General features: G+C 43.9%; 1 protein-coding gene across 3 annotated transcripts in view; it reads left to right on the top strand.

Annotated features, from left to right (window-relative positions):
- WDR59 (WD repeat domain 59) overlaps positions 1-17829 on the top strand; it is a 78949-nt gene that overhangs the window by 32892 nt on the left and 28228 nt on the right. For all 3 annotated transcript variants that reach the window (XR_008425742.1, XM_024556076.4, XM_045191822.3), the window contains exons 8-17: positions 401-517; positions 3965-4042; positions 6629-6785; positions 10062-10141; positions 11131-11263; positions 11395-11519; positions 13194-13358; positions 15926-16021; positions 16170-16326; positions 17023-17092. Coding sequence is in view for 2 of the 3 variants with exons in the window: in XM_024556076.4 (XP_024411844.2) it covers positions 401-517; positions 3965-4042; positions 6629-6785; positions 10062-10141; positions 11131-11263; positions 11395-11519; positions 13194-13358; positions 15926-16021; positions 16170-16326; positions 17023-17092 (1178 nt within the window). In the remaining variant the exon portion in view is untranslated. The remainder of the gene's footprint in view (positions 1-400; positions 518-3964; positions 4043-6628; positions 6786-10061; positions 10142-11130; positions 11264-11394; positions 11520-13193; positions 13359-15925; positions 16022-16169; positions 16327-17022; positions 17093-17829) is intronic.

Genomic DNA, 17829 nt, shown 5'->3' with positions numbered 1-17829 from the left:
TTTATATATGCTTATTAATCGTGTATTATTTTCTTTTGAGATGGGTGTTCATTCTCTTTTGGGGGCTTGGTCTCATTAATATTGGCAGTTTTAGCCTTAGGATTGAGGTTGGATCTGTTTGGATGCCAAAGCAACCATTATCTCCTACCCTTCATTGAAGCCATGCAGGGGCTGGAGCAGAAACAAGTCAGGCCCCCAGGCCCATATACAGAGCATGCGTGAAGGAGAACTGGATAAGTATTGTTGTTTGTTGTAAACAAAACAGTGTTTTTTTAAAAAGGTAGAGACAGTATCTGTAGTAGTTTTGTACCCCCACTTAGCACCCAGCTAAGACTGTTACATGGTAGACATTCAGTGAGTTTTTTCTAAATGGACAACACTCAGTGCTGATCCTTTGCAGAAACCCAGCACGGCTGTGGAATATCTAGCAGCCCACCTCTCCAAAATCCATGGCCTGGACTGGCACCCAGACAGCGAGCACATTCTTGCTACCTCCAGTCAAGACAATTCTGTCAAGGTGAGTGGTACCCCAGTGGGGAAGTTGGGGATCTGTGTTGGGGAGGCAGCACTGTCCTCTGAAGGAAAGCTACAGGATGTTAGCATTATGCATGTGTTTCAGGGGTTCATGTGCATCTTGGGGGGAGCTGAGCAAGTAAACCTGGCTAAGTAGACCAGCAGGAGTGAGGGAGTAGCATGTATCTGATGCAGCTCCCGGACTGCGTTCCTTTCCCATTGTGAAAGGAAGTCAGAAACAAAAGCATTTAAAGGAAAAGATGTTTACTTGCAAAGAAGTTGCCAGGAAATCAGATTTCAGAAGGACTGGCTCAGCAAAAAAACAAAACAAAAACAACCCCCCCCCCCAAAAAAAAAAACCCACAACAGATATATATGTAAAGGAGAAAAGCCCACAGGCTTGTTAAGGTTACCAAGTTTGTGATTAGTCTCTCGGGGGTGGAAAACCTGCCGTTTTCTCCACACGATTATTGATTGTATCGGCAAAATTATGACATCTTCAGACATCAGCGTGGCAGAAGTCAGGAACAGAGTTGTTTCACTGGAGTCTCTAACTTACAGGAAATGCTCACGGTTTTATGTGTTTTGGTGACCCTGTTATTTTTGGTTTATTTCAGAGTGTAGTGTTTCTTGCTGTTTGTTTTTCTTTTCTGACTGGGGGATGGGATGTGCCTCCTTATCTGAAAGGATGTAAGGCACAGAGTCAGCCTTGTTCTCCATTCCTCCTTGTGGTCAGGTCTCTGCCCGGAAGGACAAGAGATTGGACCACAGAAATTTGCTTAGCAATTTTCCGATTCAGCATCATTAATTTAATGCCTTGTTTTATTCAAATAGGCATGTACTTCTTTTTGGTTTGGTTAGCAAAACTAGAATCCTACACTATAGCTTACAAGTTAACTTCTGTCTTGAGGTTTGTAAATCTCCTAGGGTTGAAATTTACATTTATGTGCCAGAAGTGGTTTCTTTGTTTGTTTGGGATTTGGATTTTTGTCCCCATACCCCTAACCTTTAAAGACTAAGGATTAATTTTGCTAATTGTCATGCCAGTCTTTGTAAATGAACACAGATGTACTTCTTTCTAATCTGAAAAGTCAACAACTGAAATGCATTCATAGTGATAATATTTTACTTGTAGATAATTAACCAGGGGAGGTTGAACTTCTCTTTTATTTGCTTGTTTTTCACATATGGTGGACTCGATAGTAAGAAAGCATTGTAATGAACTAATTAAAAATCTGGAGAATGCCAAGCACACCTAATTATTTGTAGTTTCCCTTCTTTTGTAAATTGAGGGATCAGCTTATAATTTACTCTGTAGCCATCTGGGAAACCCAAAAGTAGTATAGGGGGAAAAGACATCTTAACAACTTTTTAACTTTGAACATGGGGCCTGAATTTGGCAAAAAAGAGTTGTCAGAAGAACCAGAATTACCATGTGCCACCCCTTTCCAGTTGCACTCTCCCCCAACCCCAGCTTCTGCCAACCGCGGGCTGTTCTCCATCTCTGTAGTTTTTCTTCTTTTGAGAATGTCATTAAAATGGAATTGTGCAGTGTGTAACTTTTTGAGGTTGACTTCTTCCATTCTGCATAACATCTTTACCATTTGTTGTTTTAAGAATCGATAGTTCGTACACCTTTTATACTACACTTTATTATCTGTTGACCCGTTGGATGACGTTTGGGCTGTTTCCAGTTCTTGGTGGTTGTGAATGGAGCTGCTGTAGCCATGCATGTATAGACTTTTTTGTGAGTAGAAATTTTCAGTTTTCTAGGACAAATGTGTAGGAGTGGGATTGCTGGGTCTTGTAGTGGGTGTGTGTTTAACTTTTAAAGAAACTGCCAAACTTTTCCAGAGTGGCTTCTGCCTCTGTTTATGAAAATGATTTTTTAAATTTTATTTTTAAAATTTTAGAAAAGATTTTACTTACTTTTAGAGAGGGGGGAAGGGAGGGAGAGAAACATCAATGTGCGAGAGAGCTACATCAATCAGTTGCCTCTCGTGTATCCCCAACTAGGGACCTGGCCCACAACCTAGGCATGCACCCTGGCTGGGAATCGAACCAGCAACCTTTCGGTCTGCAGGCTGGTGCTCAGTCCACTGAGCCACACCAGCTGGGGCGTGTTTTTGAAAATAATTTGTAAAAGATTGATTTCAGAGAGAGAAACTGACTTGTTCCAGTTACCGATGCACTCATTGGTTGGTTTTTGCATGTGCCCTGGCCAGGGGTTGTATGTGCCCCAAACCCAGAGCCCTGGCACTCAGGGACGATGCTCTAACCGACTGGGCTCACCAGCCAGGTTGAAAATAATTTCTTAATACCTTAATAGTTCAGAGTTTCCGCCTTGGCCCTCCTGCCTTTGGTGCTCTGCCACCTTGGGCTTTCATGACAAGTGCTCGAACTCTAAGTGTGTTTGTCTCTCCATTGAGAGCATAGGCACCTCTAAGGTAGAGTTGTACCTGGCTCACCTTTATGTAATCGCGACTTCAAGTTCCATGACTTTCATGTAGGCGTGGGTGAGTGAGTGTGTGTGTGAGTGGGTTGCTGGGCATGCAGCCTGTCACATAGCTACCTTTTTCCTGTGTGATCTTGGGCAAGTCATGTGTTTTAGTAATTTAGCTTCTCCATTTGCAAAAAAGATTCATAACAGCCATTATAGGATTGTTGTAACGATGAAATGGGATAAAAAACTTTAAACATTTGTCTGAAGTGCAGTAAGTAGTCAGTACATTTCAGCTCTTGTTATTGGTTAAATTACCCTACTTGGTGTAAGAGTGATACAGGTTGAGAACAGGTCACTCTCACCTTGTGGCTAGAATCTTGTTTAACAGGCAGGCAAGCAGGCATCTGCCCCAAGGGTGGTCCTCTAGAAGTTGGGAAGTTCTCCTGTAAAGGTTGTAAGTGGGAGATGGAGGTTTTCTTTGTCTCTGTCACAGTAGTGCGGCTGTGGGGGCTAACTGAAATGCACAGTTGAAATGCACCTTTAGGGCAGCGGTCCCCAACCCTTTTGGTACCAGGGACCTGTTTGTTAGCTCACTCACCCACCGCTTACCTACTGCTGTGCGGCCCGGTTCCTAACAGGCCACGGACTGGTACTAACAGGCCAGGGGACCCCTACCTCAGAAGACAAAATACATTGAGTTCTCATTTCAATAGTTGAGTTTATTTTTTTAAAAGATCTTCTTTATTTATTTTTAGACAGAGGGGAAAGGAGGCAGAGAGAGAGGGAGAGAAGCATCAGTGTGAGACAGAAACATTGATCAGCTACTTCTTGTGTGTACCGTAACTGGAAACTGAACCCGAACCCAGACATGTGCCCTGAGTGGGAATCAAGCCGGTGACCTTTTGCTTTGTGGAGTGATGCCCAGCCCACTGAGCCACACCAGCCAGGGCAGTGGTTGAGCTTTTTAATGGCATTTATTTCACAATTATCCTGTATTCTTTCTTCCAGTTCTGGGATTACCGCCAGCCTCGGAAATACCTCAATATTCTCCCTTGCCAGGTGCCTGTCTGGAAGGCCAGATACACTGTGAGTGTGACCCCCGTCTCATGCTGGGGGGCTTCCATCTCGGTGTTCCAGGCTCAGGGGCCCAAGGACCGTTTCTTACTTACTTTATGAGTCTGTTTTCTCTTTCTTTCTTGATTTAAGGATGGGACAAAGGTGGTCATGGTGGCATAAAAGGTGTTATCTGTTGTAGTTAAAAATTTGCCCTTGGAATGGTGGGTAGGAATCTGTACTAGCGTTGCTATCCATAGCTACACTGGGAAGATGGGCAGTGTGAAGGTGGTCCCTAACAGCAGGGGCGGAGGGCGAGATGGAAGCCGAGGGCTGAGAGCTTGTGGTCAATGGATTGTGGTGGGGAGAGCTTTGGCTTTAGATTCAGAAGACCTGGGTTTGGGGCCTGGCAATGCCACTTAATTTTTTCCCCCAGCTTTCCAGAGCTATGATTGACATGTGGCGTTGTGTAAGTTCCAAGTGCACAACGTGTTGATTGGATACATGTGGCAAAACAATTACTGCCTTAGCATTAGCTAACACCTCCATCACATCATTACCGCTCCTCATCAGCTTTCAAGTACATAATACAGCGTTATTGTGTTTAGTCACTCTTCTGTACATTAGAGCCCCCGAAGTCGATCATGTAACTGGAAGTTTGTACCCTCTGACCAACATCTTCTCTTCTTTCTTACCCCTCAGCCCTGGTACCTGCTATTCCACTTGCTGTTTCTATGAGTTCAGCTTTTTTAAAAAAAAATTTATTGATTGATTTTAGACAAAGAGGAGGGAGGGAGAGAGAGGGAGAGGGAGAGAAACATCATCAGTTTGTTGTTCCGCACATTTACGCATCATCACCGGGTTGATTTTTGTATGTGCCCTGATGGTGATCGAACCTGCAGCCTTGGCAGGTCGGGGCAGTGCTCTAAGCAGTTGAGCTATGCCCAGCCAGAGCTGATGTCAGCGTTTTTAGATTCCACATGTAAGTGGTACCGCACAGTATTTGTCTTTCTCTGACTTACTTCACTCAGCATAATGCCCTCGAGGTTCATCTACATTGTGGTAAGTGGCAGTATTTCCTGCTTTCTCATGGTTGAATAATAGTCCATTTGTGTGTGTGTGTGTGTGTATGCGTATACACACACAGGTACATATACACACACACACCACCCCCGCATTTGTATTCATCCATTGATGGACACTTAGGTTGTTTGCATATCTCGGCTATTGTGAATAACACTGCAGTGGGACATTTAATATTTGTGTGGCCTTGGGCAAGCAACTTGCTGTTTTTGAGCAGTGGTTTTCTCCTTTGTAAGATATGAATAATAATTTTCACGATGCCTTCCTTTTTTATTGTGATAAAATCCACCATTTTAAAGTGAGCAATTCAGTGGCACTTAGTACATGCACAGTATGCCTTCCTTTTGAAAAAGTTGTATATTATAAACCACAAAATGCTACGAATATAGGGCTATATTCAACCTCTAAACAATTTTTCTATTGCCAAACTGATAGCTGCTGATCAGAGATAATGTATTTCTCTTAGTGCCAGTTTGGAAGGGAGCACAGGGATGAATAAAGCTACCTTTGTACATTAAGGAACATGTCACCCTGAGGCATTGTGGAGCGTAGAGGATAACTCGGGTATTAAGTAGCTTTTGCATCGGGGAACACTTATCAGCAACAGATGTTCTTTTTTTTTTCTTTTTTGCTCAATCCCTTCACCCCTTTCCCAGCCCCCAACCCCTCTCCCCCTACCCCCTGACAGCTGTCAGCCTGCTCTCTATCTATGAATCTGTCTCTTTTTCTTGTTAGTTCTTTTTTTCATTAGATTCCACATATGAGTGGAATCATATGGTGCTTGTCTTTCTATGACTGGCTTATTTCACTTAGCATAATGCTCTCGTTGTTCTTATGAGTTGAAATTCTTCTCTGGATTAGCGTGTTTGCTTTAAAAAAATAAACAGAGACATCTAGGAGTGCTGCCAGGAGGGGAGATGTTGATAAACGTGCTCCTAGGTGGTGCTGGTTTATTCCTTAAAGAACAGTGTCTAATTATCAATCGGATGGGCTCCTTAGCTACTCAGCAGATTGGGTGTTGGTAGGAAAACCTGTCAGGTCTCAAACTAACTGGTTCAATAGCTGTGGTATTGGGGGCCGTGGGGAGATCACGCTTCAGGTGGATGGTATGCCCCCGATGCCTCTCCACCAGACGGGAATTATGCTTGCTGCTCTGGGCTTTCCCCGAGGGTGTCTTGCATGCGCACTCCAGGGAAGCACTCAGTAACTCATAGACGGAGCTGTGGCAGAGTAGCTGGGATGTGAAACAGTGTGTTCCCGTGTGCAACAGAGTCATTTGCTTATTTTAAAGATTTTTAAAGTTCTTCAAGTATTTGGCTTAGCTTTATTTTTTTTTAACTTGCTGTGGTCCCTCCCAGAAGCAAAGAAAAAGAAAAAGTTGATATGATGGTAAACTTAAGATAATTGGAAAAATTTTCCCCAGTTGGATTGGGACCTTCTTTCCATCATCCAATTTATTTTAGGAAAGAATTCCAACTTAGTTACTGACATAATAGTCCTTGGAACGATCACCTGCTTTTCTCTTTCTTGTCGCAGCCTTTCAGCAATGGATTAGTGACTGTGATGGTCCCCCAGCTGCGGAGGGAGAACAGTCTTCTCTTGTGGAATGTCTTTGACTTGAACACCCCAGTCCATACCTTTGTGGGGCACGATGACGTGGTTCTGGAGTTCCAGTGGAGGAAGCAGAAGGAAGGTGAGTGTGAGCTAGGCCCTCCACCTGATTTCCTTTCGAGCCCTGTTCAACAGCGCCCGGTAGGGGTTGGCTGTGTGAGCCAGTGAGGAGGGCGTCGGAACAGGGCTGGGTTTTAGGAAGGAGAGAATCAGGGGTCTGCCGCCCTTAATCACAGGTGGGTAAAGCGGTGTGTGGGCTGTGATTCTTCTCCTGAGTTTCCCCTTCTTCTCTTAGGTAAGTGTAGACTCTCTCCTGTGCGGAAGAGGTCTATACGGAATTGATAGACCTGCTGTTGGGTCATTTCCAGGGCTGAACACTCTGGGGTCACCACCCTCATAAGCTTCTGACAGTTGCCCCTTGCCACTCTGTTGGTGAGGGAGACCCGAGGTCATCACGGCCCACCACATAGTGCCGGTCTCATCACAGACACATCGTAGTATTTTACCTCCCATTCCTGTGAAGTAAGTTTGGTCAAATGACATGCTTTGAACACAAAACATGAAACATCATGTGGTCTCTTCTGGGTTGAGGTATTAAGAGCCAGTGTGCAATTACATGCTCTCATTGCCTCTGCCACAGCAGCTGGTGAAGCTGCAGGTGGAAATGCTCCAGTCAGGAGTGAGGATGAGGTAGACGCGGAGATACAGAGTGAGCGTGAAATCCTCGCTGAAAAGCTACTGAGCTGTGGGGTTGTTTGTCATTGCGGTTTAATCCGCTGCCCTCGCTAATGCGGGAGCAGAAGTCCAATGGGAGTGAGAAAGCCCTCTGCCTCGGTTTCTCCACCAGCTCACCTTGCGGATTTAGTTGCAGCCTCTCTCTTCTTGAGATCTCCCTGCCGTGCTCTCCAAATGTTTTACAGAGTATCTTTCTTGGTCTTTCCCTACTGTAGAAGGAGAGCTGGGCAGCGGCGTGGTGTGACTTGTCCGGAGCCCAGGAGAGGTCTCTGGTAGACCTGGGATTAGGGCAGCTGTCTTCTTACCCTAGCTTGTTTGCGAGCTCACAAACCTCTTCCAGGATTTTTTTTTTTTAACAACAGCCATTAAGTCTTTTTGGTTTTTTTCATTGTTGACACCCAGAGTTGTTTTTGAAAGAACTCTTTTGATCATCCTCTTAATTTTTCTATCTTTATTTCCGTAATCTCTCTTGCTTCTAGAAACATGGAGCTGCTTGGTCTTTACCCCGTGAATTTGCATGTGTGACTTTGGCTTTCAACTTATTCTCGTGCATTGTGCGCCAGTGAACAGATGATGTCGTTGCCCCACTGTCTGGCAGGGAGAGGTTGGACTGTAGTTTTGGATAGAAATGGAAAGTGTTTAGTAGCCAGTTTTCAGTTACGTATTTCCATATGCCAGTGGGGTGAGTCTGGAAATTGGGACTGTCTAGCCAGTAGTGGAGTTTTGAGCACAAGTTATAGGTGTTTTATTAAATTCCTTTTTATTGGGAAGTATATCATCCATCTAGAAAATTGCATAAAACACATAAAGTGTAAACACATAAGTGTAAAAAAATAATTATAACGTGAAAATCTACGTAACCACAACCAAGGTCAGGAAAAAGAACATTGCTGGAACTCCAGAAGCTTTCTGATGACAGTCCCCTCTCTTTCCCCAGAAGTAAACACTATCCTAATGCTTATCGTGATAGTGATTTGTTTTTGTCTTTTTAGTTTTACCACCCATTTTTGCATTCCTCAAAATTGCTTGTTTTTTAACCTTTTGGGAATGTAATCATCCTTCATGTATCCTCGTATTTTACTTCTTATTTTTATGGCCATATCTTCTTTGTTTTTATTGAACCACCTAAAGCTTTGATTTTGGTTCTCACTGCGGTGCAGGAGCTCACAGAGAGGTGGAAGAGAATCAGAACGTTGTGGCCAAGGGAAGAGGGAGCCTCAGGAGGGAGGCGGCAGCCCTTGGCTTCACGTATTGCTGAAGAATTAACATGCAGAGTAGGGAACAGCACTTAACTGTGCACAGAGGAAGCCACATAACCATTACGAGAGGAGTTCCAAAGCCAGATTGAGGATCGCAGCTAGATTTTAAGTAGCCAGAGGCAGCAGGCGCTGGTTTTGTGAATGAAGTAGCCTCCAGTGCAAGGAGTAGACTAAGTCAATTGGCAGAGGCTGTTGCCCTCTCTATTTGAAGGCAAGAAGACACCAGAAAGGGCACATGTGGGATAGCACAGACCTTTGAAAATGAGATGGAACAGGGCCAAAGGCACAAGTAGAGGAGTTGGGTTTAGAATGGACTTAGGTATAACTTTTCTTCAAAGTCAGGGACACGAAAGAGGCCAGAAGGGGAATCAGAAAATTGTCAATGTGAACTTGAGTCTAGGTGGTGGAACTCATAACCGGCAGTAGCTCAGCGTCGTTTCTGTCTTCCATGGTTTGCACAGGGACGAGCAAACTGAAAACGCTGACTGAAGGCAGTGACAGAGAAGGAAAGGGACTTTTGTCCCTCACTCACCCTGTTACCTTGGACAGACCATGGTCTCTGTTTCCTCAGATTTCCCATCTGTAAAATGAGGGAATTAGAGGAGAAAAAAGAGGGAATTGGGTGAAATTGGTTCTAAATTTTTTGCTCCCTGAAGATGCCATGAAGGAGATTCTAGGTAATTACCTGACGTGTCCTGATGCTTCATAAAACACTCTGAGCCTTTCAGAATAACGCCCCCTTGACCGGGCCTGATGTGTGAAAATATAATTTGGTCAACTCAGAATGTTAAAGATTTATTTTATAAAGAGATGCATGCATCTTTTTACCAAAAATTATTTTTAACAGTGAGATGTTGTGATGCATTTAAAACAATTCATTTTACAAAAATCGTATTCCTCCCCGGCTCCTCTCGAGCATATAAAAGAAGAACATTTGTGGCGGTGAAAGTTTAATGACATTGAACCCCAGCCTCACTCTTCATCTGCCAATTTGCCAGTTATTATTTCACTTCATTTAAGGTTCTGCTTCAATGTGACTTCCTCCCTCCGGGAGTCCTGTCTAAAAATAGCTCCCCCATTAGTCTTATGCTATGGGGTTTTTTAATAACACTATCACTACCAGAAATTTTATTATATATTTATTTGCTTGTCTATTTCTGCCATTGGCATGTGGAATATAAAGACAGAGATTGTTGTATCCGTGCTATATTCCTAGTGGCTAGAACAGTGCCTGGCATATAGAAGTTCAGTAAATATTTGTTGGACGAATGATTGAATGAATGACTCTCACTCCACTGCAACCTGTAGCAAAATTGGCGTTGAATCCAGAAAGATTTCCAGGATTTTTATTTGGTGATTTCTAGGGTCCAAGGACTACCAACTGGTTACATGGTCCCGAGATCAGACCTTGAGAATGTGGCGGGTGGATTCCCAAATGCAGAGGGTATGTATTCATTGCTGTTGTGGAGGAAGGTAACCAGATACTGTGCAGACTTAAAAAAAAATACAAAATGTGGTATTTGTGGAAGTTAGAGGATACTGGGTGGGTATTTAATACATGCTTGCTGGTTGGCCCGGTGGCTCGTGCGTGCCACACTGAGGCTTTGGCGTCTTCAAGAGCCAACTTCAGTATTTAGCACTTAAAGGCTGAAAAACCGGAATGCCTTTTCTTCTCGTGTTCTGGTAGAAGATGGCGTGGGTAGCATACTCAGCAAATGGCCTGTGGGCTTCATTTCTTTCTCTTCTAAATAGGCTAGGAAGTTCACCCAATGTTTAGAGCCTTCTCTGTCCATCAGTGACACCTGTTCTATGAAGCCTTTTCCAATTTTGCCCCATAGGTGGTATCTGTTTTTTATATGAACCACAGTGGTACCTGGTGTGAACTGCTTTCCTCTGCCTCGTCTCAGGGTTCTGTCTTCTCATTTGGTGGCTGCAAGGGTTCCAGGGTTCTGAAGGCAGGACCCGTGTGGCACTTGTATCGCCTTCCCCACAGCAGTCTGTACAGAATGGAGAGAAAATGCTGGGTAGGATTTGCAGCACTGCTTAATTTTTGAGCATTCTTGAGCATTTTGCTCAATTATCATCACCTTATTGCCTTTTAAGTCTATTTGCTCTAAATGCTCTGATGGTTATGGTATTTTTTTGACTTCGCTGAATAACTCCATCAAGGCTTACAATTTAAAATAATGTTTTCCGAGGCTTGCGTAAACTATGAACAGGATGAAAAATTCCAGGGTAGAGTAACAGAGTCTATTCTCCTGGTATATTTAACCAGGGAGAGTTGGCGATGGATAAAACCTATACTGATTGTATCAGTTTTTGTCTGACAAATCTATCCTTTGTGATTCCCATTTTTAAGTCAGAACTCTAACCACATACGATAACCATTTCCACTGGCTTCTCTAGACCTAGATCTTCTACCCTTCGTTGCAGCTTTGTGCAAATGACATATTAGATGGTGTTGATGAGTTCATTGAGGGCATTGCTCTTCTGCCGGAACCGGAGAAGATCCTTCACACTCAAGACACAGATCCCCCGCACAGCTCAGGCCACGGAGAGGAAGAAGGTAATTGGTCACGCTGGTGTTTAGAGGAGGTGCCCTCCTCGCAGTTCAGAGCTGCAGAAGGTACCTGAGAGCTGCGCTCTGACTCAGTATTAAAGATGCTTGCCAACACTGGAACCTTTCTCTCTGGCTAGTCTTAAAGGAAGACCCCCTGAGCAGTCTGCTGGAAGAGAAGAAATCGGATCAGCCAGGACTGCCTCAGACTCTGCAGCAGGAGTTCTCCCTGATTAATGTGCAGATCCGGAATGTCAACGTGGAGGTACTCGGAGCTTCACAAATTGTCGTCTCTCTTGTGCGGGGATGGCGGTTGTCGGGAGCAGGGGTTATTTCAGCTATGATTTCGGCTAGCAAGTAGCTCTGCTGCTCTAACAGAGAAGTCTGTCTCTTATTTTTTTATTTCCTAGATTTTCTAAAGTAACTGATGTTTTACAAATGCAGATATTTTTTTCTTACCATATTACTTTCTCATCGGATGAACCAAGGGATTAACTGATGTGCATGTGTCTTGAAATCTTAGATGCTCCAATACCCCCTTTTTCTGCATGTGAAGATACTTAGATGCGGGAAGGCATAGTGATTCGTCAGGTTACTGGTGAAGTTAATGGCAGGGCTGGGTTTGGAAGCCAAGCCTCCTGACTCATCAGGGCTTTTTGTGCTTTGTTGTCCAATCTTCCCTTAAAGCCGGTTATATCTTTGACGATTTAGATTCATAGTAAGAAGGTGACCAAACCTCTTTGTTCACTTCACACATGGAGAGGTTTACTCTTTTCCTTTTGGGCAGATATCAAAATTCTATGCTTCAGAGAATTGTCTCGCTCTCTATAAAAGGAGTTTGAAAACTTAATTAGTTTTTCTTTTGCCCAGATTCAGTTAACAGTAGGCATGGATATGTACACTTACAAATTATCTCATTTGGCCTTTAAACCAACTCTTCAATAAGTGCTTTTTATCCCCACTTTACCGATGAGGAAATGGGGACGCCACAAGATGAAGTGACTTGTCCAAGGTCAGCAGCCGTTTGGTGGAGGAGATAACACTTGGACCCAGGTCTCCAGATTCGCCACACGTATGGCTGTGTGTGCCCCAGGTGTCGTCTCTAGTTGGCAGTACAAGAAATGGAAAGAGGCAAAGGATTCTTAGGCTAATTGGTTATCTGTATCAACTCAGTTTATATACCCTTGTCCCAGCTGAAATCAGTGCGGATACCCACACTAGTGATCTAGTTTAAGAAGGAAATCTCGATTCCTTTCCCAGGAGTGCTTTTTAAAAGTTATTGTGATATAGTTCACGCACCATAATTTACCCTGTAAAGTGTATAATTTAGTGGCTCTCAGTGAATTCACAAGGTTGTGCAGCTATCACTTCTAGTTCTAGAGCATCTTCACCGTCCCAGAGGAAACCATATGTCCTTTAGCAGCTGTTCCCCACTTCCCGCTCTCTCTAGCCCTGGCAACCACTAATCTGGCCATTTCTATGGATTTTCCAAGGAGTTCTTTTTAAATTGAGTGAGGTGTTTAACTACTTCTTGCTTTATTTTCCTTTCTCAAAATAATATGTTTCAGTCTACCTCACAACTTTAGGATGAAGCTTTAAGTCAGAATTCTTTGAACTTACTAATTCGATGCTAGGGGGAAGGTGGAGGTGGCAGAGGATATGGGGTGATGGAAGATAAAGATAAATATAAAGATAAATGGAAATGGAAAAAATATAATAAAAAAGTAAATGAATTCTAAAAAAGAGGAAAAGAAAATAAGTCAGTGCTAAAATTAATAGGTTGTCCATATCTTCCAAATTAATTTGTTGTTAGAGATTCTACCTTGATCTTTGGAGATTCCAGGAACTAAGAGCCTTGAGTTAGCGAATTTAAATCCATTGGCCTCTAAAGACCCTTTCTGGCGTGTCTGCCGAGCGGCTGTCGATCTGTCCGTTGCAGATGGACGCAGCGGACAGGAGCTGCACGGTGTCGGTGCACTGCAGCAGCCATCGTGTGAAGGTGCTGGTGAAGTTCCCCGCGCAGTACCCAAACAACGCCGCGCCTTCCTTCCAGTTCATCAATCCCACCACCATCACGTCCACGATGAAAGCCAAGCTGCTCAAGGTGGGGATCCACGTGCACCTGTTCTCCTTGCTGTTTGTAAGAGAGCTCTGCTCACGAGCACGAGTACCTGAGTTGAGTAGCAAAGTCGAACGAAAATGCCGATGGATAAGATTTGGAAGTCCTCTGCCCTGGCGCACTGCAGTGTTGATTAACACTTGCTGTTCACTTTGTGTAGAATGCGTTAGAGCACTGGCCTTTGACCTTTTGGGGTCGTGGACAGTCTTTGCAAGTCTAATGAAAACTGTAGACCCTTCCCAGAAACAGCTGTATGAATGTTGCGTGTAATTTTAGAAATATTGCATATGAGTAATATGCAGTTCTGTAATTATATATAATCTGTTCAGAGATCGCATTAAAACTAAATGTTAATCCCAGGTTAAGAGCCTTGCAATACAGTTTCATTTATCTGGAAACAACAGGCAAAATATATTCTGAAGATAAAAGACATTTTATTATTATTACTATTTTTTTATCCTCACCCGAGGACATTTTCATTTGCTTTTTTGGAGAGACAGAGGGAGATAGAAAGGAAGGGAGAGAGAGAAACATCGATGTGAGAGAAGCATCGATTGGTTGCCTTCACATGCTCCCACACCAGGGATCCAAGCTGGGGCTGGGGGTCGTACACGCCTCCGCCCGGACCAAGGATAAACCCGCAACTCATGTGTGTGCCCTGACCAGGAATCAAACCCATAACCTCTTGGTTACGGGACAGTGCTCCATCCATTGAGCCACACTGGCTGGGGCGAGAAAAGATATTTTATAATCAGGGAAAAAAAGCATAAGGTCACTAAAAAGGAATCTATTCCATAAAAAGAGACAATGCCATCCTCGAGGGACCCTGAGTGTGTGCAAGGATGGCCGTGCTGAGTGGAGAAGGTGCAGCCCGGCATCTGGTCTGTACCCTGCAGGTTCAGCAGCTCGACTTGCCAGTTCACGCAGAGCGAGTCAGGCACAGTTCCCATGAGCAGGCCCTGGGGGCTGGGGTGACACACCCTCTTCCGTGTGAGCAGCATCACACGTGAAGTCACTGAGATGTCCTGACAAAACCAAGTTCGCCTGAGTGCTGTTCACCTTTTGCCTGATTTGCCTCATATGCACTTTATCTTCTTGGAGTATGATCCATAATAAAATTTTTATTTTATTTTTCAATTAAATTTTATATTCAATGTTGTTTTTAGTTCCAGGTATACAGCATAGTGGTTATACAATCACACACTTTACAAAGTGTTCCCCCCAGTACTTCAAATATCCGCCTGGCACTGTACCTAGTTACGTAGCCCAGAAATTTTTCAGGTATTGTAAGGATCTCTGGAATGCTAATTACTGATTTTGTGGTATTTGACATTTTGTACTTGGAATTTGAATATTTCATTGTCTAGTTTAGACTTACAAAAAAACAGATTTTTCTTTTGGTTATAAAAATGACAGGATTAGGAGTGTCTTTAAAGGTCGGATTTGGCTGGTGTGGCTCAGTTGGTTGAAGTTGTCCTGTAACCCAGAAGGTCTCGGCCCAGTCAGGGCACATGCCTGGGCTGCAGGTTCAGTCCCCAGCTGGGTGTATGCAAGGCAACCGGTCACTGTTTCTCTCTCATACCGTGTTTCTCTCCCTCTCTCTCTTTCTCCCTTTCCCTCTCTAAAATCAATAAGCATGTCCTCAGGTGAGGATAAAAATAAATAAATTTTAAAAACGTTTAAAGGTTGAATTCAGTGCTGTCTAATAGAAATATAATGCATGCCACGTGTAATTTTAAAATTTCTAGTAGCCACACATAAAAAAAATTTAGGAGGTTAATTTCAATAAATATTTTTATTTAATCTAATTACCCAAAATATTAGTATATCAACATGCAATCAACATGAAAATTACCATTATTGAGGTAATTTACATTTCTTTTTGTATGAAGTCTTCCGCATTGGTGTGAATTTTACACTTAACAGTACACCTCAGTCACGACAGCCACACTTCACAGGCTCGGTGTGCCCCTGTGAGTAATGGCGTCCGTGTTGGGCAGCACAGGTCCAACTTACATGCCTGTCTTCATGTGTGTATGTCAGTTTGTATGTACAGCATGTGCCTTAAAAGGATGGGATTTGTATTTTTAAAGAACCAAAAAAAGAATACGTTACAACTTTCACTAAAGTGAAATCCGTTCCCCCTGGCTTATACAAGTATGTATCACCCAGAGCAATTTTCAGTTCAGCCTAGAGAGGATTACTTCTAAGGTACTGAGATTTCCCATGGAGCAGGGGAGGGGAGGGGAGCAGGAAAGGCGGAGAACTCACTACAAGTAGAGTGTTCATTCCGTTACTAGAAATGTGCCCCCTCAGAACCAGCAAGTGCGCCTGCCCTGGCGGAGGAAAGGCCTTCTCGAAGTGGGCTCAGAAATGAACCTTCTCTCTGAGCCTCTAGAGAAGGCGGAAGGTAGGACGTTGTGTGGGGATCCTCAGGCAGGGCCATATTCCAGTCTCCCTGCTTATTCAGTGCTTCCGACTGCTTCAAAGAGTAGAAGTGAATCAGGAGAAAGTATGTTGCTATTCTTGACCTTGTTTGGTGCCTTTTCCAGATCCTGAAAGACACCTCTCTGCAGAAAGTGAAACGCAACCAGAGCTGTCTGGAGCCCTGCCTGCGCCAGCTCGTCTCCTGTCTTGAGTCTTTCGTGGTGAGGCTGTTGTGCCAACCTGAGCTTGGTGTTTCGTTTCTTCCTCCCTTAACTCCCGGGCACTCTGATTTGTAATAACAGACCTTTGTTTTGTAATTCAGCTCTGAGACAGGTTGCGGTTTTTAGTCTGTTGATTTTTAAATTTCAGAATCAAGAAGACAGTGCTTCCAGCAACCCCTTTGCGCTCCCAAACTCCGTCACACCACCCTTACCCACGTTTGCCCGGGTAACCACTGCCTATGGGTCATACCAGGATGCCAATATTCCCTTTCCTAGGACTTCGGGGGCCAGGTTCTGTGGAGCAGGTTGGTCTCTTTTTGGTTCTCTGATTCTAGATTTTTTTAAAAAGATTGTATTTATTTATTTACTTTTAGAGAGTGGGGAAGGGAGGGAGAAGGAGAGGGAGAGAAAATTCCATGTGCAAAAGATATTGTTTGCCTCTCACACGCCCCTAAGTGGGGCCCTGGCCCACAACCCAGGCATGTGCCCTGGCTGGGCATTGAACTGGCGACCTTTTGGTTTGCAGGCCAGCACTCAATCCACTGAGCCATAACAGCCTGGGCTCTGATTCTGGATTTTGAGAGAGAACAATTTTTCTTCATTTTTATTTCCTGAGAACTCAAAGGACTTCTGCAGTAGTGTTACATGGTCCGACACCAGCTGGTGTGTGTGGACATACCCTACGAATGCTCACCAGAGTTACAGTCTTGATGGGTGAGAATTTGAGTCTTAGCAGGGGACAGGTCCCCTAGCAGGGTAATGTAAAGCACTTGTGAAGACTTTTTCTCAAACCCCATACATCCTGTCTCTCCTGGATCCTGGAGATTCTGACCTTTGTCCTTGTTAAGTATGGCTGCAGTCTTGAGCCTCTGCACCTCACGGAAATGTGTTCTGTCCTTGAGGTGTATTGAAATAGACAAAAAATTGACCAGTGCTGCCTTAGGATACCCCCCGTCTAGCTCACTGACCTTCATGGGCACGTGTGATGTCTTCCTTGTCAGGGTACCTGGTGTATTTCACAAGGCCTGTGACGATGCATCGAGCAGGGTCTCCGACAGAACCTACTCCGAGGTGAGTCTGGGGATACAGATGGGAGCTGCACTCATGAAGTGGGCGGGCACCTGGGAATGACCACTGAGTTTGTCTTTGCACAACTTATCTTATCTTTAGTAAATAAATACCTGTTAGATTTATTTGGGAAAGATAAGATTCATTAAATTGCAACTAAGCTTCCTACTGTGAAGTTACAACCAAACCACTAGAAGGAATAGCTTGATAAAAGCTGTTGTCAAAATAAGGCAGGTTTCTTTTTAATGTGCTTGCCCCCCTGTTGCTAAAGTATCATTTGAGCATTAAATACAATGAGAAAAGTAGTAAGTGACCATCTGGAGCCCCCAGTGGTAACATGCCACTGCCGGCATTACTGCAGCGTGCTTACGTTCTTTTTAACTATACGCCTGGTGTGTGGGAAAAACTCAAACAATAAGGGAGTTTTAAATTAAATGATGAAAGCTCTTCTTTTTTTTTTTTAAACTCATCCCAGGGAAAGCCACTGTTAATAGATTAATGTGTGTGTTTTCTGTTTAGTCTTCATTACTTTTCTCCTTTTTTTGAGAGGCAATCTAGTGTAGCCAGTGGGAATATGGACTTTAGAGAGAGAGGGAGAGGGAAATATTAGTGTGGGAGAGAACCATCGATTGGTTGCCTCCTGCATGCACCCTGACTGGGGACTGAACCCACAACCTAGGTGTGTGCCCTGACCGGGAATGAAACGCGTGACCTTTTGGTGTGCGGGACGACGCTGACCC

The sequence above is a fragment of the Desmodus rotundus genome, chromosome 12 (assembly GCF_022682495.2).
Source record: "Desmodus rotundus isolate HL8 chromosome 12, HLdesRot8A.1, whole genome shotgun sequence".
NCBI classification, from domain to species: Eukaryota; Metazoa; Chordata; class Mammalia; order Chiroptera; family Phyllostomidae; genus Desmodus; species Desmodus rotundus.
The sequence above is the reverse complement of the archived record's forward strand: the minus strand, read 5'-3'. Positions and strand labels throughout refer to the sequence as shown.